This window comes from Gymnogyps californianus, chromosome 6 (genome assembly GCF_018139145.2).
Source record: "Gymnogyps californianus isolate 813 chromosome 6, ASM1813914v2, whole genome shotgun sequence".
In the NCBI taxonomy this organism is placed as follows: domain Eukaryota; kingdom Metazoa; phylum Chordata; class Aves; order Accipitriformes; family Cathartidae; genus Gymnogyps; species Gymnogyps californianus.
In genome coordinates, this window is record NC_059476.1 from 23,285,854 (window position 1) to 23,310,427 (window position 24,574).

General features: G+C 47.0%; 2 protein-coding genes across 2 annotated transcripts in view; one reads left to right on the forward strand and one right to left on the reverse strand.

Annotated features, from left to right (window-relative positions):
• Positions 1-1,184: 1,184 nt before the first annotated feature.
• On the forward strand, positions 1,185-6,962 carry ZP4 (zona pellucida glycoprotein 4). The gene is made up of 12 exons (XM_050899029.1): positions 1,185-1,383; positions 1,748-1,869; positions 1,948-2,050; positions 2,622-2,777; positions 3,155-3,342; positions 3,525-3,622; positions 3,950-4,080; positions 4,290-4,479; positions 4,554-4,701; positions 6,079-6,157; positions 6,490-6,606; positions 6,742-6,962. Exons 1-12 carry the CDS (start codon positions 1,185-1,187, stop codon positions 6,882-6,884), a joined length of 1,674 nt encoding a protein of 557 aa, XP_050754986.1. The 3' UTR covers positions 6,885-6,962.
• Positions 6,963-10,003: 3,041 nt separating this feature from the next.
• The window catches only part of LOC127018073 (uncharacterized), a 33,813-nt gene continuing 19,242 nt past the window's right edge, over positions 10,004-24,574 (reverse strand). The window contains exons 3-9 of the mRNA XM_050899422.1: positions 24,125-24,286; positions 21,366-21,552; positions 20,201-20,355; positions 18,943-18,969; positions 17,300-17,418; positions 12,645-12,764; positions 10,004-12,144 (exon numbers count right to left, since the gene is read on the reverse strand). Coding sequence (XP_050755379.1) covers positions 12,668-12,764; positions 17,300-17,418; positions 18,943-18,969; positions 20,201-20,355; positions 21,366-21,552; positions 24,125-24,286 — 747 coding nt within the window. The 3' untranslated portion in view covers positions 10,004-12,144; positions 12,645-12,667. The remainder of the gene's footprint in view (positions 12,145-12,644; positions 12,765-17,299; positions 17,419-18,942; positions 18,970-20,200; positions 20,356-21,365; positions 21,553-24,124; positions 24,287-24,574) is intronic.

The following is a 24,574-nucleotide window of genomic DNA, read 5'->3' on the forward strand; positions in this document are numbered from 1 at the left end:
AACTAACTGGGCATTGGTCAGTGGGTGGTGAGCAATTGCATTGTGCATCACTGTTTGTTTTTTTCTTCCCCCCCTTTCTTTTTTTGTTATATTCTTTTTCATTACTATTATTATTATATTTCATTATCACTATTGTTAGTATTATATTTTACTTTAGTTATTAAAGTGTTCTTATCTCAACCCACGAGTTTTACTTTTTTTTTTTTTTCCTTTCCTCCTCCTCACCCCACTGGGAGTGGGGAGGGGGAAGCGGCTGCGAGGTGCTTAGTTGCTGACTGGGGTTAAACCACGACAAAAGATGAACAATAAGGCTTTTACTCAGTGTGGGTGCTGTAGCCTGATGTGTGGCTAGGGAGAAGGCTGTACATGAGACGTGTTGCAGTTACAGGCAGGCAACGAGTGCTGGCAGGCAGAACTTTCTCTGGGATCAGAGAGGCTCCCCTTACCTGTGTTTCAGGCCCATCTTAGGGGCCCACCTATCAGCTTTTGTGGGTGGGGGTCCCACAGAGCATACGGTCCTGCCAGCTGACAGGCAGGCCTGGAACAGTCCTGCAGCTATCTCCACACAACCACACTGCAAATGGGGCCGTAATCCACAGCCAGGAGTGTTCAAAGGGCATCACCTCCTTTTGTGTGTGCAAAGCCTCCTGAGCTCCATAGTTTTCCACAGATTTCACGCGGAGGGCTATTTCTGTGCTTGTATGTCGCCACCCTGTGTCTGGCATTTGAAGTAGTAGCACCTTTAAAAGAGCAAAAGAGCATTGTCACTCAGCTTCTTGCACTCATGCCACGTAATGAGCAATTAGAGCAGCAGTAAGGTACATGGGGAAAAGCAGGCAGATCTCCTGGATGGGCCAGCGGTGGGAGGAACTCAGGGTGAGAAAAAGGGGTTTGAAGACCCTCCTGGGGCTCTACAGTAAATTGCACAGATGAACTCCTCTCAGCTTAGTGATATGAATACAGACCCATCTCTTGACATAAGCTCAGGTCCTGCCCTGTGGTTTTCTTCAAAGAGTGCAAGCAGACTGTGATGGGTTCAGAGCCAGGTGAGGGCAATGGAAGGTGTTAAACTGCTGGGCTGGGTCCACCTGGACACTTCAGGAATTTCTGATCCCAGCTGGCTCCACAATTTAAAAGGGCTAGGCTAAGAGCAGTTGCTTCATGGTCCTTGGCAAGAGAGCAGGATGGGTGTTGCAGGGCAGTCTAGGACTGTATTTGGAGCTATGCTCTTCTGGGGGTTTCTTGGTCCCCTTGCTTTTGTTGTGGGGGCTCAGGGTAGTGTTTTTTCTGATCCCACCCTGCTGGCTTGTGGCCAAGAAAGCCTGCAGCTCACCTTACCTCCAGGCTGGGAGGGGAATGCTTCCTTTGTGCTGACTACTTGGAGTAAGTGAGGGTGGTGTTAAGAGGCTTTCTTACTGCTGTATCTTTGCACAGTGCAGAGGTATGCCTGGAATGAGGAGAAAGGGGCAGGTTTTGATGTGAAGTTGTCTAACAGCTTCAGTGCATCTTGTGTAAACGGGGGTGGGGGTGGGGGGGGCTGTTCATATGACCCAGCAGTCAAGGGTTTTGGTGGAGTGCTGTGCCTGGATCTAGATGGTCTTGGCTGCTGGATTCTCTCACGTACCCCTGCTGGCCCAGACCCTAATACTGGCTAGGGCCTTGTTTCCTACAGAAAGGTAGGATTGTAGTGGACCTCATCTTCAGCATGGGATGTTGAAGCCCCTGCTGCTGTCTCCTCTTTCCCTAGATACTGAGGGGAAGGCACATGCTCTGCAGAATGACTCTGACTGTGGGCTTTTGGTATCTGGGACTCCAGATGGCTCCAGGAAAGTATCAGTCTCCTATACTGGCTGTTATGTCTTTGAATGGGTGAGTGACCTTAGGGGTTCTGCTGGGACTGTGGCTACTGCTGCTCTAGCTGCCCTGACTGGTGTGGCTCTCCCCCAGGATGGCAATTACCTCATGCTGATTGGGCTTGAAGGAACAGATGCTGCTGGACAAAAGGTTCTTCATGAAGAGAAGCTGCTCAAGTGCCCTGTGGACCTTCCTGGTAAGACTCTGACAGCTCCTTGGGAAAACCCTGCTTGTATGTTGTGGCAATGAGTGCCCTTCCTTTTGGATGGCTGTTCCTAGTCAGTCTGGGGGCTGGGAAAGGGGACTTATTGCTGTGCAGAAGACTCCCTGGAGAATGGTTTGGACACAGGAGCCACCAACTTGCTGGGGACTTATGCCTCCTTTGCAGGGTCAGCAGGTGAATATTCCTTGTATGTCCTAGCCATATTCTGACTGCATGAGTCCCTGCAAGCTCAGGGATTGAGCCAGAGACTAGGTACAATGATTTTTCTAAATACCAGAGTTGATCCAGAACACTTTATCTTGACAGATCACATGCAGTCCAGTCTCCTGTACACGGCTTCAGAGGCAGTCTCTGTTCCAGGGAAATGCAGGTCCCTTCTGAGCAGGCTTCCATGCCAGCCCCAGGCCATATGTTTGACCCTCATCTGAGTCTAACTTCCCTTGATTTGTATGCAGAGTCACCAGGACATCTTCTGCCAGTGTCCTCTGCGTCTTTGTCCCCCTGCTCTTGTGCTTTAGCTGCAAACTCCTGCTGTTTCTTCCAGCCCTGGATGCTCCAAGCAGTAGTGTCTGTTCTGCTGTCCTCAGCCAAGACCGGCTGCCGTGTGCCTCCTTGCCTGTCAGCCAGGGAGACTGTGAAGTGCGAGGCTGCTGCTATGACCCTAGGGACAGGGTGAAGCCTTGTTTCTTTGGTAACACAGGTAAGCATGAGCAACTGTCCTCCCTCCTCCTGGAGGAGCTGCAAACTGGGATTCCTCACTTGTCTGGCAGAGCAGGATTGGTGTGTACCAGTCCTGCAGGTGGCTTAGGGCTATGGTTTTGGCTGTCAAGAATACTCTGTCCCATTGAAGTGTCCAGCACTTTCATGTGTATTGCAACAGACCTGGGTTTATGGCCAGAATCAGTGTTGCTGTTAGAGCTGGTTGCACTTGTCTTGCTGTGCTTAGCACTTGCTTTGGGGGTTACAGGCAGGAGAACTTGCAGGACTTGCTGGCCTTGTCTTTGCTTTGTGATGTTTGAGCCTCCTTTCCCTCCCTTTTCTCCCTGAGCTCAAGACTGATTATATCTTTTCCTCTAGTGACGGCTCATTGCACACCAGATGGCTGGTTTTCTGTTGCCATCTCTCGGGATGTGACCCTGCCACCCGTTATCCTGGACTCTGTGCAGCTGGCCAGTGGACACAGTACTGGCTGTGTCCCTGTCATGAAAAACAATGCCTTTGTTGTGTACCAGTTCCCACTCTCTGCCTGTGGCACCACTTTTCAGGTAAGAGCTGCAGCTGTCACTAGGCTGGAATAGCAGGAGCTTGCAGACCTGGAACAACCTGAAGTGGCTTTGGCTACTTAGTGGACACCCTACAGACTTCCAGAGGCCAAATGCTGCTCTCCAGCCTGGCATTAATCCAGCTTGACTTTACTGCAGCGACAGTGCCTGGTCTGTCATTCCAGGTGACTGGAGACCAGGCCATATATGAGAATGAGTTGGTGGCATCCAGGGATGTGAAGACTGGGAGCCTTGGTTCTGTCACTAGGGATAGCACTTTCAGGTAATACCCTGGGGCTGGGTGCCACTGTGTTCAATGTCACTAGACATTCCTGCTTGTGACAAGCTCTGAATTCATAACAGGGTACTGGGGTTGGCTAAGGACTGGTATGTTTCTAGTTTGTGGGAATAAAGCTGGTGCTGATCAGTGACACTCTGCAGACCCATCTGAACTCTGAAGAGAATTCCAAGTATTTGTTAAAAGGAAGTGTTGGAGTAAAGACTTGGGATATGACTAATTAAAGCAGATATTACGTTACCATCTTGGAGAAAAAAGATATCAGAGTGACCTTTCTTATCTACCTGATTTGGGGTTTTCCTGTCCCACCAGGTTACATGTCCGCTGTAGTTACTCCATCACTGGGAGCTTCATTCCCTTGAGTGTTCAGGTCTTCACATTGCCACCACTCCCTGCTGTGTCCCAGCCAGGTCCTCTGTCCTTGGAGCTGCGTGTTGCCTCAGGTATGAGAGGTTTGCAGGACTTGCTCAAGCCTCTTGGTGCAGGGCTCTAGTCTCTGCTGAGTAATAAGGGAGTATTGATGGGTGAACCCGACACTGCTTCTTCCCTGCCATGGTGGGAACTTACTGACATGGCTATAAACGATGCTCTCAGGTTGCCTCTTTCTGTTTGTTCCTGCTCTAAAATGGCTCTTGGGTTTCTTCTGTCCCAGATGGAAGCTATACTTCCTACTATACTGACAGTGACTATCCTGTTGTGAAGACTCTGAGAGACCCTGTTTATGCAGAAGTCAAGATCCTTCGGAGAACAGACCCAGACCTGGTTTTGGTCCTGCACCACTGCTGGGCCACACCAAGTATCAATCCCCAGCAACAGCTGCAGTGGCCAGTTTTGGTGGATGGGTAAGTGACTTGTAAATAGCTTTGGGTTGGGGGAATGACTCACACTTTTTTCACTGCTGGCCTCTCCTTCTCAGATGCCCTTATGCAGGGGACAACTATCAGACACAGCTGGTGCCTCTAAGTCTTGCCTCAGGACTACTGTTCCCCTCTCATTACCAGCGTTTCACCCTCTACACATTCACCTTTGTGGACTCCACTTCCCAAGAGATGCTCTCTGGGCTGGTAAGATCCTGTCCTGGTTGCCTGGCTTCCTATTGAGGACAAGTTACATGTGTGAGCAACAAGAACCACTTCATAACTATGAGACTCTTGGCCTTTGGGGGGGGGGAGGGGGGAGGGAATGGGGGCAGGGAGGAGGCAAAAAGACTAGGAAAATCCTCTCCTGAAACAGGAGGGGAGAGAATGATGCAAGAAACTCTTCATTCCCTGAGATGAATGTGGTAGAGGTAAGATGCATCACTGGAGGGGTGTGACAGAAAATGAGACTACTGAAGGGTAGGTCTACTTAAGCAAGTGCTAGCTTGCTGCCTAAGCTGTTCTGTTGAACTAGCTTAGGGTGTGTGCTCTAACTATGCTACTCAGTATTCTCTAAACTAAATTTCTTGGCCAAAATGACTTTGAAATAGCTTTTGGTACCTAGGAAGCATCTGGGCTCTGAATCTCATGAGCTTCTGAGCAGTTAAGTCACATGAAGTTCACCATGCCTTGTACTGTTTGCTTAGTGCTCCTGGGATCAGTTAATACTCAAAACTGGTCCCAGCTGTACCTAGCAGTGGTCACAGTGTAGTGGTGCTCCAACAGCTGTGTCCCAGGTGTCAGGGAGAAGTGCTGTAATGCCAGATCTGACCGAGTTTGAAGGTGTATGGTAAAAGTATCAAAGCTGCCTTGCTGCAGAGGGCTCCAAGGCTACAGCCTGTAGGTGAAGCAAGCCAAAGCAATCTTTCTGCCTTCTGTGACCAGGGGCACTGGATCTGGCTGGGATGGAGTTAACTTTCCTCATAGCAGCCCATATGGTGCTGTGTTTTTGGATTTGTGGCTAAAACAGTGTTGATAACACACCAGTGTTCAGGCTATTTGCTGAATAGTGCTTGCACAGCATCAAGGCTTTTTCACCTAGCTCTGCTGTTTCTCAACCCCAAGTAAGTAGGCATGGGGTAGGCTAGAAGCTGGGAGGCAGCACAGATGGGACAGCTGACCCAAATTGGCCAGAGGGATATTCCATGCTGTATGATGTCATGCCCAGCAATAAACACTGGAGGATTTTGTCTTCCACTGTAGCTGATGCTCAGAGACTGGCTGGGCATCAGTCCACTTGTGGGAGTGGGGTGGGTGATTTGCCTTTGCATCACTTGTGCTTTGGTTTTGTTCTTCCCTTTCCCCTTCTCCTTCACTTATCAAACTGTCTTCATCTCTCTAGCCACAGGTTTTCTTGGTTTTGCTCTTCCTATTCTCTCCCCACCCTACTGGGGCAGGGTAGGGGGAGTGAGGAAGTGGCTGTGTGGGTGCTTAGCTGCTGGCCAGGGTCAGTGCACCACACCAGGATATCACCTGTCTACAGATACTGTGTGAGTGATTCCAAGCTGTGTCCATTGTTTCTAGGTGTACCTGCACTGCAGTGCTTCAGTGTGCCACCGGTCTGTGCAGGAGTCCTGCACCACCACTTGTCCTGCTAGAGCCAGTAAGTGTCCTAGCCTTCCTACTTCCCCATCCAAAGGGGCAACAAGGGTCTAGCCTCCAAGCTGGGGGGTAGGGGGACATGTAGGCTATGGACTAGTTCCCTTGAGCCATGGACAGCTTGACAAGGCATTTCCTGCTCCTTTCCACTGAGGAAGGGCTCCTGCCCTTATGCCAAAAAGGCAGAGGTCTTCATAGGCTCTTAATTCTGTGTTGATTCACATGGAAGGCTTGGCCTTCAGAGCTTCTGATGTGTTGAGAAGCTCACCTGGACAAAGTTTGCGGACCTTCAGGGCTATACATCTTCTCACCTAAAACCTTCATATTGCTCTGTAGGGGGTAAAAGGAGTGTTGAGCATCCTCTTCAGGATGGTGCCTCCCATGTCTCCAGCAAAGGCCCTGTGATTTTCCTCCAGGATGAGCTAAGATCAGACACAGCCAAGGATGGCCTTGGTAAGCGTGCCAGCCCAGCATAACCAGGCTGGGGAAGGGGGCTGGTCTAAGTCTTTCCCACAGAAAGACTGAGCCCCTAAGGCATCCCTGTGCCTCACTGGGAGAGTGTTAACTGGGGCCTCTCTCCCCTCACAGGAGCAGCTGTGCATGCTGCAGCCCCGTGGGCTCTGGGGTTTGCTGCTCTGGCAACTGGGGCAGCTCTGTGCATGGTGCTCGTGGCTGCTGTGCTGTGGCGAAGGAAGGTGTCTGTAACGCATGAAATCAATGTATTGAAATAAAGTGGCTGTCCAAGCCCACTTGGTCTGTGGAACTCCTTCTCCCTGGCCCAGAGCATACAGGGTTGAACAGGAGTGTGTCTTGGGGACCCTGGCTGTAAGCCTTTGTTTGCAAGACAAAAATTATTCTGATGGCTGAGAGCTTTCCAAATGCTGTTTCTCTGAATTCATCTCACTTTCTGGCTATAATTCTGCTCTGGGATTAGTGTTAACTGTCTGCTGCTGTCAACAGGGAGTCTGTGTCATGGTCTGGGCTGCTGTGAAGCTGCAGACTGAGACAGGAGTGATGCTGGGTGGTGTCTGCATTTCTGTCAGGGGCTAAGGTGGCCTTCAAAAGTACTTATCTTGGCTCCTCTCAAACACTGAGTAGAAGTGCAGCAAAACTAATTAAAAGCAAATCCTGCAGCTGCTTCTGCTTTGGGGATGCAGAGCTGGTATTTGACTGTGTAGAGGAGCTGGGAATTGCCCACTTGCCTCTGAGCTCACTAGGTAAGTCAGGGCTGTGCTCATGTGGCAGGACTCGGAGGCAGGGATGGCAAAGCACTACACAAATGGGCCTTCCTAATGATGCTGTATGTGAACCTACCTCTCGCTCTGGAAACAAAAAAGGGCAGGTGGGATTTTTTTCTGGAGGATGAGAACAGGGAAACTTCATTCCAACTGAAAAAATCAAAGGACCTAGGTGGTTTGAACTTCAGGAAAAAATTCAGACTTGATTTAAAGATTAATGTTAAACCTTCATGCGAGAGCAGACAGTTTGGAGCCTTCAAAGCTCTCAGATTAAAGCTCATTTGATACCACTGTTGGCATAACAGTGCCACGGATGTGCTTTTTTGAGATGAGAAATAAAACTTGCTGTTCTGAGCATCAGGAGCAGTTCAGTGCGGTGTGGTCAGTCACAGCAGCTGAGCAGGATCATTCTCAGCTTCCTGAGGTCCTGGGCAAAAACAGTCCAGCAAACCTCTCCTGATGGTGGTGAGGGAAAGGGGCTCCACCACCCCCCTTCCTGCCCAGGCTGGGGGAGCTCTGGTGCTTGCACTCACACTGAGATCCCCTTATAGCTGATGAGGTAGTCCTTGAGCAAGGATGCTTGAGGGAAGTAAAAAAAATTTTTTTTTCTCTTTTCCCCACAGGCTTGATTAGAAATTTGCCCTGTTAAAAGACAGGGGAGTAGTCTTAATCATACTGCTTAGGGGCCTTTAAAGGGGAAGAGCAGCTCTTATATACATGGAAGCAAAGAACTGAACAGTAGCTACTTGAGGTAGCAAATATTGTTCTATTTTTTTTTTGGTTTCTGCCAATACTGTGTGATTGGAAGGTGTTAACAGGTGGTGGGAACTGCTTTTTAATTCCTTTCTTACTCCTACAAGAAACTTCAGGAATCATCTTACAATGGTTTTATTTTTCTAGCAGAACTGCTCTTCCCTGCTAATTCCAGGATAACCAGTGCTCTTAGTCTTGCCTGCTTTTAAACTCTAATCAGAAGAAGAGAAGATAAGACTCCTCCAAGTTGTATGGTGGGAGGGTGAAGGAGATCACAGGCTGGAGAAATCATCAGCTGGAGATAGGTCAAACAGCCTCCTCCTTTAGGGAGTGCCTCTGGCAACTAAGTGGCCTTGGTACAGGTGAAACTCTGGGAAAGCAGAGTGTAAACTCATAATGTGCCTTTATGACAAGTCTTTAGCAGCTGTCTGTAATGTTAATTAACTGGGCAATTAGAGGAGTAATACAGACCACACCTTTTCAGCACACCAGGCAGGGTGCTCTGGCACTGCTCTTAACTGTGTGTGCTAGCCAAGATCTAAACACCTTCCTGGCTGCTGCTGGAGTCTTCCCATGCCTCAGTAAGGCAGACAAAAATATTTGCTTAGAGAGCCTATGTGGAGACTGAAGGGGCTAGGAAAGGAGAGTCCCTCCCCAGCTGCTCCCTGCTGCCCTCCATGGGGTTGCTGAGCCATCCCAAAGTGGTAGGGAGCTCTGGGCGTGTAGTCTCTGGGGATCAGGTAGATTCCCCTGCACAGACTGTCCCTTCTGGTGCAGAGCTGGATCTTGCTGTAATGGACCTGCTGCTTAGTGTAAGGCACATGCAGTGATAAGGGGAGGTGGGTGAGCAGAGAAGTGAACTTAATTTGCACATCCACTCTGGGAAGTCTTCTGTGCTTAAGGTTTACTATTTGGTCCCTAGCAGGAGGGGAAGAAGGGCAGGAGCAGCAGTGGGATGGATGCAAGTTGTCTGTGTGAAGCACAGGGTGAAAGCTAGGCAACACGGAGGTTTCCTCCTCTGGTGCATTGTTCCCCTCTTCCTAGCTTGTTCTCCTCCACCAGGGTGTTAGTGGCTTTCATGGCTCCTTTGTTCTGCAACTTTCTCTCCTGTAAAAGTGTACTCTTTTCCTTCTACCTTCACAGGTGGATTTCTGGCTTTTTTCTAGGCCTCTGCTTTCTTTAGTTGGGTCTCATTGACTTTTCTCCTTTACTTTGAGGAACTTCTTGTCTCAGCACCCTCTTTAGCTTTACTCCATACTGTCTGGTTATACAGCTGAACTAAGGGTGTTGTGGGTTGCTGTAGACATTGGCTTAGACTCCTGCAGATGAAGGAAAGCTGCTCTGTCCAGGAGGGTGCTGTGGGCTGTGAATGAAGGAGAAGCTGAGGAAAAGCAGCCCTGAGACCAGCCGGTACCTGTCAGTTGAGGCTGTTGTGTGGTGCTGCTAATGAACTCAGATTTTCAGAAAGAAACCCTGATGCTGAGCATCAGCACACTTTGTCCCCAGTGCCTTCACCCTTTCCTCTGGAAGTGGTGTGTGTGCTGCCCTGCTGTGTCTGCCCACTCTGCAGCTTTGGAAGCAAAGCCCAGCAACAGCACCTAATACAGGGCTGTTCATTTTGAACATCCACACTCAGCTGTATCTGAACTTTCCAAAGGCTCTCCTTGCCCTCTGGATCTTTGAGAACAGCACTGGCCTCAAAAGAACAAACTTGCTGCTTTTAAAGAACTTGTTTAGTTCTGGCAAAGCTTGGAGGTAACAATTCCTTTCTTGACCAGCTATGCTCACCTGAAACCTTAAATGTGTGGCAGTTGCTATACTACAATCCAGGTGTCCACTAATAAAATATCTGAAAACAATTATCATAGTGATGCTTTTATTAAATTTCTTATGCTTGTATTACAATGCATCCTGGAGTGGAGAACTATACAGTATCTTACATGTTATAAATATATTTATTTCTGAAAATACATGAATATATTTCATATAATGCTGTAATAAAAAAGAGTGCTAGTTCATTTTAGTTAAAAAAAAAAAACCAAACACAAACCTATAATGTGAATGGAGGTGGTGGGGAATACCAGTTCATGCTATGTCTTAAAACACTTTGAATGTGCACTGATTCACATTCCTTACAGTCTCTGAAAAGCTGGAGGGATAATGGAGGGTGTAAGTTAATGCAGGATTTTAGTCCCCTGTATTTATGGAGATATACAGACTATTCACAGAATAATCAAGTTACAAATCTTTCTAGCTTTGGATGAAGCTAGCAAGATATACAGTGAATAACCAAGTCCCACAGCAGCAGCTATAACTGAAACATTAAACACAGCACCTACTTTAGGGTGCTAACTTTGAGTCAGTATGGACTTTTTTTTATTGGGTTTTTTTTGGAGATGCTAAGTAACAACAGTAATAACCCTTCTGAGTACTTGGAGAACCAGGTCTGGGCTGCTGCCTTTCCTCACCCCTGCAAACTACAGCTGCTCTGGGAGAGTGTGGCTGGGGTGCTCTGAATCTCAGAAGAGATCCTGCTCTGATTTTGAGGACTCCAAGGGCTCCAGCTGATCTGGGTGACCACGGGGACAGCATCTGTTACTGAAAGGCTAAGCCTGCTGAAGTTGATCCATTCCTGCCAGCTTCTCAAATCTTGGTTCCCAGGCAAGTTTGGGTTGGGGAGGGATTTTTAAACAGCAATTGCTTGACTTAGTTGCAATTATATTGTAACTTAGGGGGTAGAATAATCTTTTAGCAAGAGGCAAGGTCGGTTTATTTAAATCTTTACTCCATGTGCATTAATTATTGTGCTAGTACCAATAAGAGCTGGTGTGCAGAGACCACTGCAACCATGGAACCTTCAGAAGCATGCGCTGCCTGTCCCTTGAGTCTGGAATCAGTGGACATGTGGCAATAAGGCAGCCACCAAACATGGCCATAGTGTTACGCAGTTGTTAATGTGGCCCAAAAGAGCAGCAGCTTATAAAGGACATATGTATTTGAATAACTCTTCCTTGCAGCTCTGCTCTCCCTCTTGCCTTTTCCCAGCAGAGAGAGCGCAGGCTGAGCCATACAGCAGCACGACTACCCCACCTATAGCCTCAGGCCCCTACCTGCACAGCCAGAGGACTTAAGTTGTAACTTCAGGAATTCAAGCCTGGTTCCCCCCTCAAAAGATTGATAACACAAGAGCTGGGCTGCCTAGTGAAGCTGAGGTGTTGCCTTGGATGCACCCTCCAGTCTCTCGAAAGGCTGTTTCCCGCAGTGCCCCTTGTTCTGGTCTCTGCAATGAGCCTGCACGATGCCAACTTCCGTGTAGGGTAGCACTGGAGTCAAGCGGCCTCTGCAGAAGGAGCAGGCCCACAGGATTAGAAGCTAGTGGTCAATTCAGGAATGGTCTCTTAGGAAGTCTTGGCTTTACAGATGTGGTTTTCCCGTTGGATTCCAGTAATATGACACAGCTGGCCAGATGCTGCTCTGAAGGGAGGAGCTGTGCTGGGGACAAGCAGAGAATGCAACTCAACCCCCCAGAGGGAGGAGGCTGTCCTTCCAACAGCCACTTCTGCACCAGGCAAGGAGTCCCTGGCATTCTTCTAGATGCCACTGTGTCCCATAAAGCTCAAGTTTATTTCAGCTGGAGAAGGTCCCCAGAAAGCAATGATAATTTAAAAGCTTCAATGTTTCAGGTAATTCTGTTCCTAACCCAGAGAGGAGGAAGAATTTCCAAATCTTACTTAAAAGTCTCTGTTGGTTATGTTGCCAAGATGCTAACAGCAATTTTCATCTGTAGCTTGACTTTTGTAAGTATACTTCAGATTCAGGAGCAAAGCCGTACATAGCTGAGCATGCATCTGTCCACAGACCCTTCTCAGCCTCCCCCTTCCCTCTTTCCCTTCCAACGCTCAAATCGGAGTTGCTCTGTTGACAACTGTAGGATGCAGGTTGCACGAAGTAACCCCGGGCTTCCTGGTTTTGTGTCCATTGGTGTCCCCACTTTGCCTTTCTGAAACAGAAACATGCAGTGAATGTGAGAGATTAGAAAGGGTTTCCTCTGTATTTAACCCATGGGCTGAGTTGGGAAGGTGGAAGATGAGGCTGAGCCTGGTTCTCTTTTAGTCTTGATTATGGGCAGATCTCTCTTTCCCAAGACATCTGGTTGGCTTATTATTTGGGAGTCTTTTGACTGACTGCAGATAAGTGAATTTGCTGCTGTACTTTTTGTAAAAAGGCTGCATGATGTAGTCTATATGACTACAGATACCTTTAAATCGTGGGTTTTTTTTAAAAACAAAAAAAGGAGGGGACTATTAAAATGAAGGTACATGGCCAGTCCTCAGCTGGCATAAATCCATATAATTTGAACTTCAAAAGTCTGACCTGTTCCTGTCTTTGCATGTTGGAGCGTGTCTGGATGAAGGAACAGGACTGTCTCATTTCTGTGCTGAGAAGAAGCAAAAAAAACCCCAACCCACAAACACACACATGCTGCTTTACTTATTTTACCTTGTTCCATTTGACTCAGGTTATCAGAAAGGCCATATGTTTTCATTCTTTGTATTGTGCCCCAGAACGATCATAGAGTTCCTCTCAGTTTTCCTCAGCTCCGAAGACATAATATCTGGCCTTAACAAATGGAAAAATACGATTAAAGTTGACAGCGGTCAGAATGCATGGCTGTGTTTTTAGCATTAATATGCTGTGCACATGTACCCAACATCCAAGCTGCACCCAAAGCAGCTTCCCCCTCTCCAGTTTGAAATTCCAAAACAGATGCTGTCCAAATATTTGTGGCAGCATCCAAAAAAAAAAAAAAAAAAAAGGAGAGCTACCAAATGCAGCACTTGGCGTGGAGTCACAATGTAATGGATGGACACAAACATCATTTTGTTGAGAGCAACCAGTATTTTCTGCCTAGCTGGAAGCGAGGGGGAGAGACTGGTAGGTGAATGTCACAGGGAAGTTAAAAATTCTGGCCTGAAGTACTAGTAGGAAATGAGACGTTTTGAAGAACAACACTAAGCTAGCTGCTGTGGACTGTCTCCAGCTTAATTTTTGTTCATTATTTATTACATATGACTGAAATAAGTATAATGCATCCTGTTTGGTTGTAATGGCTTAGTTAGCTCAGGCCTCCAGGACTTATGGAAGACGAACCTTTTGGAACACTTTTTCAAAATAGCTGCTGTTTAAGAAAGAAAAGCTGTAGTTTTGGGGTTTTTTAATGCAATATTTCAGAGCTATTTACAGAAAATAAATAGCTAATAGCTATTTATTTCAAATAATAATAATAGCTATTTACTTCAAATCTTTGATTTGAAAAAGTTTTCAACTCAAAGTCCTGACTGATGTGGTGCAGACTTTTTATTTTGCCAGCTACTGATTTGTTTTCTTTTTAATCTAAATGTTGTACGATTTTTTTGTTTTGTTCAGCTCTTAATTCTTTTACAATGGAATGGTCAAACTTCTGCCTTGATGTTATTCTTTAATTCTTTGGCTGCTTCTCAACCCTGAGCGCAGAGATCTCCCTTGGTAGTAATTTCCCGTGTGAAGAGCAGCGTTCAGACCTGGGTCTGAAGCTCTGGGGCCCTTTTCAGCCTTTGCTATACAATACTGAAGATGGGTTTTAGTAATGTTAGAACTGCACTGTCCTTCCTAACTTACTTCACCCTAACCACAAAGTAGTCGTCATACAGTAGCAAGCTTTTGGTGGCTATCAAACTTAAACTAGCATCCTTACCATGAAAGATACTGTAATTTGAGGCTAGCTCATTCCCACACAGCTGCATTAAAGCCGCAGCTCCCACAGATACACAGGTGGGTGTATCTGCCCAGGAATGCCATGCTGGGATTGCCCAAAGCTTCCCAAATTAGATCCTGCCCTGGAAAGGGGTTGGGGGATAGCATCAGAAAAGCTCCTGAGCACAATTGCTTTCATTGAGATGGCTGCCTCTGTATCTCTGCCAGGGCTGCAACAACTGCTGGGCCAGTCTGCTTCCCGGCAGCAGTCATGGCAAGTAGCGGTAGACTGTTTGTCCTCAAAGGGAGCTAGGGAAAGTAAGGAAAAATGATATGAAGGTGCTAATGCGCTTCTCCTTGACCCTGGATTTTTGGGGATCATTTGTAACGTGATTCTAGCCAGAGACAATTTCACACATTTTATAATGTCAGATGGAGTGTCAATATACAGCCAATAAATCAATCAAGGTGGGCTCCTGCAGAATTTGCAGCCCAGCGTTCACAGGCTAGGCTAGATTCTCTCCTTACTGTTCAAAGCAGCATCAGACTGTAATTGTTTAACAAGGGCAAGTATTTGACCGTATGATGCTCCACTATCATTTGAGAACAGTTTTCTGTCACAGAAACCAGTCACAGTGGAAGGGCAAAAAGTTCATGTCTTGGCGGTCATGTGAGCTGGAAGCAAGTTCCTTGCTTTTTGCAGAGGGATCATTCTGCAATGATTTGGGGAATAACTCTACTTTTCCTGCCATAGGTCAGATCCAGGTCCATGTGCTGCTTAAGTTCATAACACCATGATCAAGTCATTCATCAGCCTGTTCTGGCCCTTTGCAAAAAATAGATGTTGCTTTGCGGGAGTAAACGTACTAGCAGGAAAAAGAAAATGAAATGAAAACCTGAGCCTGCTTAGAACAATGTATGACAAACCACTGAGTCTTGTGCCAGTATGTTTACCTTGGCAGGCCCCCCTCTCTCCCGCTGGAAGAACCAAGTTCGCTCTCTACTATGAGAATTCTTTTGTGGATGTTAAAAAAAAAAAAGAAAGAAAAAAAAGACAGAAAAGAAAAACAAAACAACCACCCTGGAGCAGATCATTCATCATACTCAGAGTGGGAGCATGAAAGGGGATTTGCTTTGACCTAGTTACAAAAACAAAGAGACTTTCTCTAATTGCCCAAATGACTCAAGCTGGACTGGGTGTCAAAAGCAACAAATCTCTGCTTCCTTCAGAGCTGTTCGTTAATACAGGGCACCAGGCTCCAACCTGTTCCAGTTCAAGACCTTGGGAGATGTCTCTGAGCCCAAGGAAGCCCAGGTAAGCAAAAGCCAGCCAATTCCATATGCCTGCATGTACAAACAGGACCAGGAGCCAGGACAAACATGTTCCATAAATTATAACAAAGACAGTAGCTTTAAATGCTGAGAGTATTAGGGCTTCAATGTTTGCTTTGCCAAGAGCTGCAGACAAGTGAGACTTTCTTGCTTTACCGTTCTCGTACTGCTATAGGAAGAGCCTGGCTTTCTGTCCAGCAGCATTTGCAGGGCTGTCATTGATCCGCTAAGCCTAACTTTTTATTTCAAAGGAGCCTGAGGGCAACTACGTATCTAAAATGCCATAGGAGCAAGGTGCCCAGCTTCTCCAGGCACCAATGAAAAGCCCAGTGTCAGTGCATTGCTATTGCAGGGTGTGGGGTAAAAAGAGCAAGAGCAAATACAGATAGGGGTGGGGAATAAGAGGTAGGAAGCAGGAGAAGAGGAAATAGAGGCAGATAAGGGGCATGAGTAGAGGCAAGGGTTTTATGTAGATATATGGGAGAAGAAAGTTAGTGAAAGAAAAGAGAAGGCCGTTCATCAGCTAGAGAAAGCAGCCTGGAAAAATCAGCGTACAAGATCTCTGGGGCTGCCCAGTTACAGCCAGGTAAAAAAATCGTCCATTTGGCATCTCGTTGTACAGCATTTCCATGACAGTAGTAGTTGTCCAATATACGTGTGAAAGCAGTAAAAGCTAGTTCTGTTAGGAGCTATTGGGCTAGCCCTTCATTGGATGTATATCAATTTAGCCAGCTAAGGACCTAGCCTGCAATTCTCACGCAGGGAGCGCTGGCAGCGTCCTCAGTGCTGCAGAGAAAGGGCAAAGCGGGAGGTTACAGAGACAGGACTTTTCTGAAGCCCAAATAAAGTCCTGGTGCTATTCAGGTTTAGAGGGAAGGTTCACAAGAGTTTGTATTTTTTCCCCAGCTGGTTCACCATCTATTTTAGATGGAACTGTTTGATCTCTTTCTGCTTTGTGTTTCTTTCAGTTTCCCAAACAATAGGAGGAAGCTTGCCTGTTACATGTGCTTGGGCCCCAACCAAGCTTTTCCCAGCTGGAAAAATCGTTCCATGAACTACAGAGGGGTTTTTTTTCCAGCTGTAATTACAAGATTCCCAGTTCCCTTATGCATTTTGTAAGGTAGGTACAGGCTGTCTAAGGGGAACAATGGGACATTCCTGAGTGCTTAAACAACTGCTGTTTCCCCACCATCACCCCCTCTAAAACCTGAGGAGGGCTTAAGCACATTTGAGCTGTTCCACTCAAGGTTACTGAGACCTCAGCTGAAAAAACACAGGGAGGTGCACAGCTCCATGTAATGCTCCTGCTTTGGTGAGTAAGATACCCAGGCTCTTCCTGTTACCTAATTATATACACAAACACCCCAAATTCACCAGACCAGCTGGGAGGACTTGGCAAGCGCACAGGGAGTATCTGTGCAAGGGTAGATGGCAGCACCGTCATCACCTCAGACAGACATGCACCACACAGTATAGCTCAGAGGCCAGGCTGTAACTAGCCTGGTAGACAAACTTGCCTAAGGTACCTGCACGGATCTCTTAATAGAAATGAGACCTCATGCTTGACCCAAATGTTCGTCTACAGCAACAAGCAGGTCCCACCCATGAGCACGTGCTCAGCAAACTTCATCTCCCCTTCCTCTGACAGGAAACCTTCCAGCTGATCCTGACTGTCCCATCCCATCACACATCAGATGCGATATGGGTTACCATTCCACTGGATGAAAGGTGTGAAGGTGGATAGAGGAGAGCATTAACCTCAACTGTAACGCTTAGGAGGGAGCAGAAAGACAAATAATTAGGCTATAGAATGGCTCTGGCTAATTGTCAACATCCTCTTGTCCTGTTGGGGATAAGCACCTTCTTTTAGGGTCCCTAATGTTTCCATTATTCTCACACAGGTAACATTATCCATTTGGGATCTTGGAGCACCTGGGCACTAAGGAAGCAAACAGCTGTGCTGGCCAGGACCACTATATGCAATGGAGGGAAAGTAAGGAGGGATCTTCTCTGGCCAGCAACAACCAGAGGTAAATCTCCCACCACCTCATCCCAACACTAAGTGAAAATCTCCCACAGCTCTGCCTTACCTGTACAACTGTGGACAGGACCTCTTCAGAGCAGCAGAGGACAGCCCCAGCTTGTTCTGGTTTCTCAGCCGTGTCCTCCTCATAAGATCTCTCATTCTCCCCCAAGCATGGCTCTCACCCTAGGGAGCAAAAAGAAACCACAACTTGAAGGACTAGGGGCTAGGTGCTGGCAGACCTCATTTGGCCAACATGATACTTTGGGGTACTCCAGGGTGGTAGGAAGAGGGGAGCTTCTTTATTTCAGACAGATAAGAGCCAGGTCCCAAAAAAGCATTTTGAACACCCTCCCGTGATGCCCAGTGGCCAGCCTGTACCTGTATAGGACACAATGAGACAGGATCGATCAACTGTCAGTAATACCATCCTTTTTGTATTTTGTTTGATAACATTTCTGTGTCTAGGACCCTGCTGTTCTTTCTGACTTAAGGTTTCAGGGAGTGAGGGCTGCTGGTGACTGCTGAGTAGCTGCCTAAAGGCACGTTTTACCTTATTGTTATACTGTACTAAAAAAAAAGGATTGGGTTTGGTTTCCTACCTACTCACATGCACCCAGGGGGGCCTTTACAACAAAAACAACCCAAAAAAGCAGCTTGACTCCCTTCTCCTTTCTATTAGGCCAGGTGCATTGGTATCAGCCCTTGTCAAGGTGGTGACTTTTGTGGACCATGAATTAGAAGAGATCAAGCCTTTGTTTCTCTGTCACGTCTGCAAGCCACAGCTATTGGGCACACACATTTGAAATGCTAATAGAGATTATCAGGAGGTCGGGGAGTCTCATGAGGCCCTCCCTAATGTGTTTTCTCTCCCTGCTGAGCTCATCTGGACTTGTGAACTGAAAAGGAGCCATGCATTAAAAAATTTCATTATATTTTGCTACATCATTTTAAATTTCCTAAAGTAATGGCTGGAAAACCTTGGGAACAGAACAAAAAAGATCATGGTCCAGGACTAGCATAATGGGGAGAAACAATTCCCGTTTCAGTGAAGTTCTCAAACCATTGTCACGTTCGGGGCATTGTTCTGCCCTGTCCTGAGGTGCCTTCCCACAGTGCCACCAGCAGAGCCATTACTCCATGAATTGTGGCCGCCTTGGGAGCACAATCTGACAGCTGCCCAGCCGCACGCACCAGCCCAGGCAGAGCCTATTGCGGCAATTCTTCTTGGGGCTCCGCTAAGTTTTCAGTTCAAAACTTCAGATGAGGTCATGGGCTCAGCTGAAAACTGCAACACTGGTTTCTGTGCTATTGAGTTAATTGCCCTAAGTGAGACTGTTTACTCATGGAAATATCAAACCTTTGTGTTTACTACTAGGATTAATGTATGCTGTGGAAGAGTTTTGGAGGCCTTGGCAGTTAGTCCCTCCTTGTGCTGGTATTGTCCCAGAAAAGCAAGCACTGCTAATACCACAGAAAGCCTGAGCAGTTGCCTGTTCCTGAAGGCTACCTAGCTGCTGTCTGCAGTGTGGGTGGGAGAACAACGGCCCACATGCAGTAAGTCATAATACATGTGGGTCTGTTACTTTGATAGTAAACTTCGGGGGTCAGTGAACCTCTTTTGTTCATGTATAATGCTGTGCACTACAGGGGCTTGGTCCATGATAATGCAGGTACAAGTTAAATATATTCTACAAAGGCAGTACATACCGAGATGTTCTTGCTGATGTCCAGACCCTAAAAACAAAAGGCAAATACACTGATAAATAACTAGACAGCGAGACCATCTCACAGTGCTGGGAACAGACTGCACTCTGGCCTGGAGTCCACCCAATAACTTTGGTCAAGTCCTTTATCTCTTTACAATTCAGTCCCTCATGTGTGTGATAATCCCTTCTTTCCTCCTCCACCTCTCGCCTCTCCTTTGTATTTAGACTGCTAGTTCATGTGTATAGCACCTAGTAGCCTGGGGACTAGTGTAGCAGGATTCGCAAACAGTACCTGCACTGTAGAAAGAAACGGGGCATTTCATGCTCAGGGTACAAAATGCAATAGTAAGTGACAATACTAAGGTGTGGTGTAACAAGAGAGCATAAGGATTCAGTTTAAAGAGTGTGGATCTTGATTCTGTAGTCTTGTGAAGTCATCAGGGCTTCCCATGTGCTTAAAATAATGCTCATACTCCAGAAGTTGGCTGGACACAAGCCAGAGCATGGAACACCTCTCAGGATTCAGCCTTGATTTGGTTTCTGAAGTTCATCGAAGTGTTTGCAACCTATTTGCAACTTTGGGGTGGAAATTTCATAAGAAGGTCTTTCCCGTGAGAGACCTACTCCTTCCTCTTTCCTGTCGGGCTGGGAATACTCTGATTAGAGTCTCTGCCCTGGCATTTCAGCACTTCTGATCCCCACCGGAACCTGAAAGTGCTGAGGCAGCCACAAACAATGGGAAAGAAAGGGAGAGGAAAAGCATTTGTCCCAGCTCCCTTGGACTTCAGCAACACAGTTTCCCTGAAACACGCTTTGGGGACTGGAGCTAATTACACTGATACGCTGCCAGTCTGGTAATAAGTGTTGCCAGCTAAGGATTGACCCACTAAAATTTTTATATGTGGTAATGAATGTGTGCTTGATTTAATCTCGCTAGCAGCAGTAGTGAAGATACTTAGGAGAGAGTTCACGCGTTGTTATCTGGAGCTAGCGAGGGCTAAAGCCCACGCTGCTGTCTGCAGTGCTCCTCTCCCCTGCACCAGTGCTCTGTTTGTGCCTTTCTTGGCATAAAGACATAGCCATTGTCTTCATTTAAGGCTGGGAGCAGAGAGGCACAGAGCACCCTGGCCCTCACTGCCCCAGCCCTGTTCAGTAGCAGACAGGGTTGGCTTGTTCTCCTGGCACCCCATTCTGATCTGCCCGAGCAGAACTTCTCCTACAGGTCCCACTCAGAGTCTGGCTCCAAGCTTATCACTCACCTTTCTTACTGCAGGGTCCTTTGACGGAAAAGCCTGTGCCTCAGCCATACTGCCAGCTTCTCTGAACTCGTTCTCCTTGTTGTTCCTATTGTTTGATGACTTCCTGAGCCCCACCATCGGCTGGCTGTTTCCTGATTCCAGGTATCTCTCACTTCCTGCAATGAAATGCAAGGACGTGCTCACATTTCTCAGCAGTGTCCTGCTAGGACGGCCTCTGGGCAGTGCTGCCAGCAAGCTGCGACTCCAGATGGGATGAGAACCCTAAGGGCTTAATGAAGGGATGAGACCCCATGTGTCTTCATGCCACACTGCAGTGGAAAGAAGGTAAATGCTCCGATAAAGTGTCTGACCACAGCAGGACTTTCTAATGGCTTCCTCATGGTCTTGTTTTCCTTCCAGGCCTGCTCTGAAACTGCCAGGAAAGAGCATTTCTGAGCCTCAGCACTAGACATCCCAAAGGCCATTTACACTCTGACTCAATCCTACTAGGAGGTGTATTGCTGTTCTACGTTTCACCAGGTATTTGAGGCAGGCTGAAGTCCAAGGTTTGAAATAAACTAATCAGCCTTGCTTAGTGAGCTGGTTCACATCTAACATTGGATCCAGACTTTTCAACTGGCTTTATCATCAGAAGGCTGAGCAGTCTTTCTCAGCCTTCTGGAAAAGTTGGTCTCTGGATCCAAGCTTTGCAGCTGGGGCTTATTTCCACTTGGTCTATAGAATGAGTTATCCTCCAGGAATGTGTTCTGTGCCTGCTTGAGAGGGTAGGAGACTGACAACAGGCATAAGGCTTTCCATCTTAGATCAAATCCTACCTTGGCTGGGGGGATTTTAAAGCCACATGGAGGGGCTCCACTAATGGACCCATTCAGGCATGCTAAGTTTCCAAGAGAGACCCATTTTAGAAGACATTTGTCCTAATCTTTGTAGCCACAGCTGCAGAGCAAAAAGTCCTGCTTCACACACGTGAAGCAGCAAGTGTTAAAATCCTAGGTGTAGATAAAGCATTTTAAAATGCATCTCTTAGATTTCCAGCTAAGGTTTAGTTCCACTAACACCTTGCTCTGTTCCCATCTGTCTTTCCTAGGGAAAAGGAAGTTGCTGGTCAGCTTATTTCACCAGCTGGTGGCAACCAGGAGGGCAGGTTAGAGGTATTTGAACTCACCGTTGCAGCTGCTCAGCTTTTCAGTGTTTGCTCCTATTTCTGGGATGATGGAAAGATCAGAAGGGTTTCCAGTCTGAACCAAGAGGCTGTGAGGTCTGTTCCTCCCAGCAAAAAATGTCTTCACGTCTTGGTATGAGTTGAGGAAGACACTGGCAGCTCCACAGGAGCAATGCTGCAGAAGGTACTCCTATACCAGACAAAAAGAAGGCATGCAGACTCTCAGGCTGCAACAGCCCAAGGTAACCAGGCGGTGCGATGGTACAGACAAATTGTAATCATTCCAGCCCAGGGATGCCCAGCCTTGTCCTGAGACCCATCAGAACCCAGATAAATTATTTAATTCTCTAAAAGGCTAGGCAGCCTGGAGTTGGTAATACAGATTTTTTTCATGGGTTCCTTGGTGTTTAACTTAAATTGCCTGATACTCAGCATCTTTTGGGTTTGTTTCCCAGAAGTAATTGAATACAAGTTTCTAAACACAGAGCTGCTCACTAAGGCATTTGTGTAAATAAACAGATCTGTTATAACAGTGACTTGCGTTTTAAGATAATGTTATTTGTTTTGGAACGTGCACAGACAACAATATCTTGTATTTTTATTAATGGGATGCCATACTTTGCTTGCATGTTACCAGTCAGATTCACTGTATGTGGTGCTTCAGCTGGTGTACTTCTGCTGTAGCTGGTGTGGTGGGAAGGGGAGATTTTCTACCTTGCACAACCATGTTGCAGAAGAGTTTAGTAGGACAGGAATCAAGGAGAGTTTTATCCAGCTGAAGTGGAAAGGGAACCAAACTGTTTATTGGTGTTGGAACCAGGACAGGCCAACACCAGTTTAGCACCTCTGGAGACCCCCAAGCAACTGACAGTTTGAATGTAACATCTCATCTAGATATGTTGCCACAGCAGCATGGCACTTTGCATTATCTATACCTTTGGGAGGTGCTTTGAAAATCTGATGAAAGATGCTACTTTTGGCCCACAGCGTTAAAGATTTCCTTGTAAAGCAAAGGATGTGGAGTAACTGTGTTCTCTTTGTGTCCCAGGATCGAAATGTCATCTGTGTGGTGATGTCTGTACAGCTCTCAAGAACAGCATTGGGAGCACTGGCTATCTACAATCCTCATGACCAGCTCTTAATACCACACTAACCCATCTCTGCTCTGGGGGTTGTGTCTTCCCTAGCCGTGTCTGGGGCATGGAAACCTTTCCATGCTCATAGTCTGCATGGAGAGTGAACACGGTTTGGAAAGTAGCCTTAGGACGCCCTCCAAAATGTGATGTGGACAGCAACCTCCATGTCTCATGGCAAATGGGGGTAGTAGTGTTCCTCTTCTGCACAGAGGGGCTGTGACTCTGAAGAGGAAAATGATGGAGAGCTGCTCAGATATAGGAGATGCAGGCACCACAGAGATACCCAAGAGAGAGCACCCAGTTTTGTAGAGCACACTGCAAGTGGTGAATGTTACATCTGGGGGTCCAATTTCCCACTGAACAGTATGGGACAAATGCGGCTGAGAAGGCACTGCTGAGAGATCTTGGAAAATACCAAAAAGATCAAAGTTTCAAATATTTCAATGAAAGCACAGTGCCTTTCATTTCAGTGGGAGCTGGGGAGGAGGGGGCACACATACACCAGATGAGGATTTGACCCTGAGTTTGCAGCTTGGAAGAGTTACTTTGAGCAATGACTCACAGTTGTAAAGCTTCAGGAAATGTGTTAACAATTCCCAGGCTCTACGTAGGAGGCTGCATTCCACTGAGCGTGAGAGATGGGTACATGGAAATGACGGGCTACTCTGCTCTGCAACCTGACTCACAACTTGGCTTTGGCTCTGAGGAGGAGTCAGTCACCTACTGCAGATCCAGTCCCAGCAGGTGGGAAAGCAGCACTGGGTGAGGAACGATGCTGTCGGGAGAATAAAAGACTTGCCACAGCATGGCTGGGAAGAAATAGCTGAGTGTGACAAACCCCTTCTGTTCCTTTGGGGAGTGATAAAATAAATAGAAAGGGAGGGGAGGAAAAAAGCTGGAAACCTGGTGTGATGGCCAAAGAAAAAGAACTGAGAAGCAGAGGTGGGGTAGAGCTGAACAAAATATGCAGGAACTAAAAAATGCTGTTTAGGACGCTGAAATGACTTGCAAATTTCAGTCAAATTCCCCAGCTAGCTCTGGCTGATAAAAAAAGACAAATAGGAACACTGAGATGTTTCATGTCAGAGATTCTTCATTCCAGCTCAGAAGCGCAGGAAGGGAAAGAGCATGGAGTTGGGTAGTGGTACCACTGCTTCTCTTTCCCATTGTGTCTGTTTTGTGGGAAATTCTGGGATTTTGACAGTTTGAAACCAGAAGGAAAAGAAAGAGCTTTTAATTCAAAACACAATTGCTAAGGACGTCCATGGAAATGTTTTGTTTTGATAGCATTGATGGGGGGAGATGTGTTCTTGGGAAGTTTTCAACTGTAGAGAAGTAAAAGCTACTGACTTCAAGCTGGCCATCGCATAAGGTGAGAGGGACACTTTTTAACTCAACAGAAGCAAGCATATCTAGGAAACAAAATTGAACAAGAACAGAAACCCAAGCCCACCCTAAGGGAAGCTGAGCCCACTGTGGTGGGCGAGGGCTCCCTGAAGACCAGAGCACCCAGCCCAGGTGGGTGTGGGGTCAAGTAAATTAGCATCTTCCCTCACACAGACTTGGAACTTTCCATCTCAGCCTTGAGTATATCGGTTAATGGAAGATACTATGGTGTCTGCTTACCTCTTTTATCTGGCTCATCTTCTGCTCTTTCTGCAAGCTGCACACTTGCTTTTGGAGACGCAGATTGTGCTCCTGCAGCTGCCCAATCTTCTCAATCAGTTGGCAAATGTGTTCCAGGTATCCCAGACCAGATCCCAGGGCTTTGCTGTTACCTTGGTTCACCTGCAATGACAATGCATCTTGGACCACAGAGTAACAAGCAGAGCAATCCTTACTAGCAGTTGGGCGGCCGGCACACTCCTTACAGTTGTGTGGGCTGTGGTAAAGACATTCAGGCTTCCTCTTGCAAGGGGCTTTGGTTATAGCCAGATCTGAGCTACAGCGTTGTTTGCTCACAGCTCTTTTCTGGATTACTCAGCAAGATGTGCCATCAGAGGGACTCTTCTGACTGATCACAGGCTGATGCAGAGGAAAACCTCATGACAGACCGTTTCTAGTTCCACCTCTCAG

What these genes read in the sequence shown, in the direction of transcription:
- ZP4 (XM_050899029.1), top strand. Translation starts at nt 1,185, where the DNA reads ATGGGTGTTGCAGGGCAGTCTAGGACTGTATTTGGAGCTATGCTCTTC. An exon ending in ACTAGGGATAGCACTTTCAG is followed by an intron (nt 3,623 to 3,949) that starts GTAATACCCTGG and finishes CTGTCCCACCAG; the next exon opens with GTTACATGTCCGCTGTAGTT. An exon ending in CACTTGTCCTGCTAGAGCCA is followed by an intron (nt 6,158 to 6,489) that starts GTAAGTGTCCTA and finishes ATTGCTCTGTAG; the next exon opens with GGGGTAAAAGGAGTGTTGAG.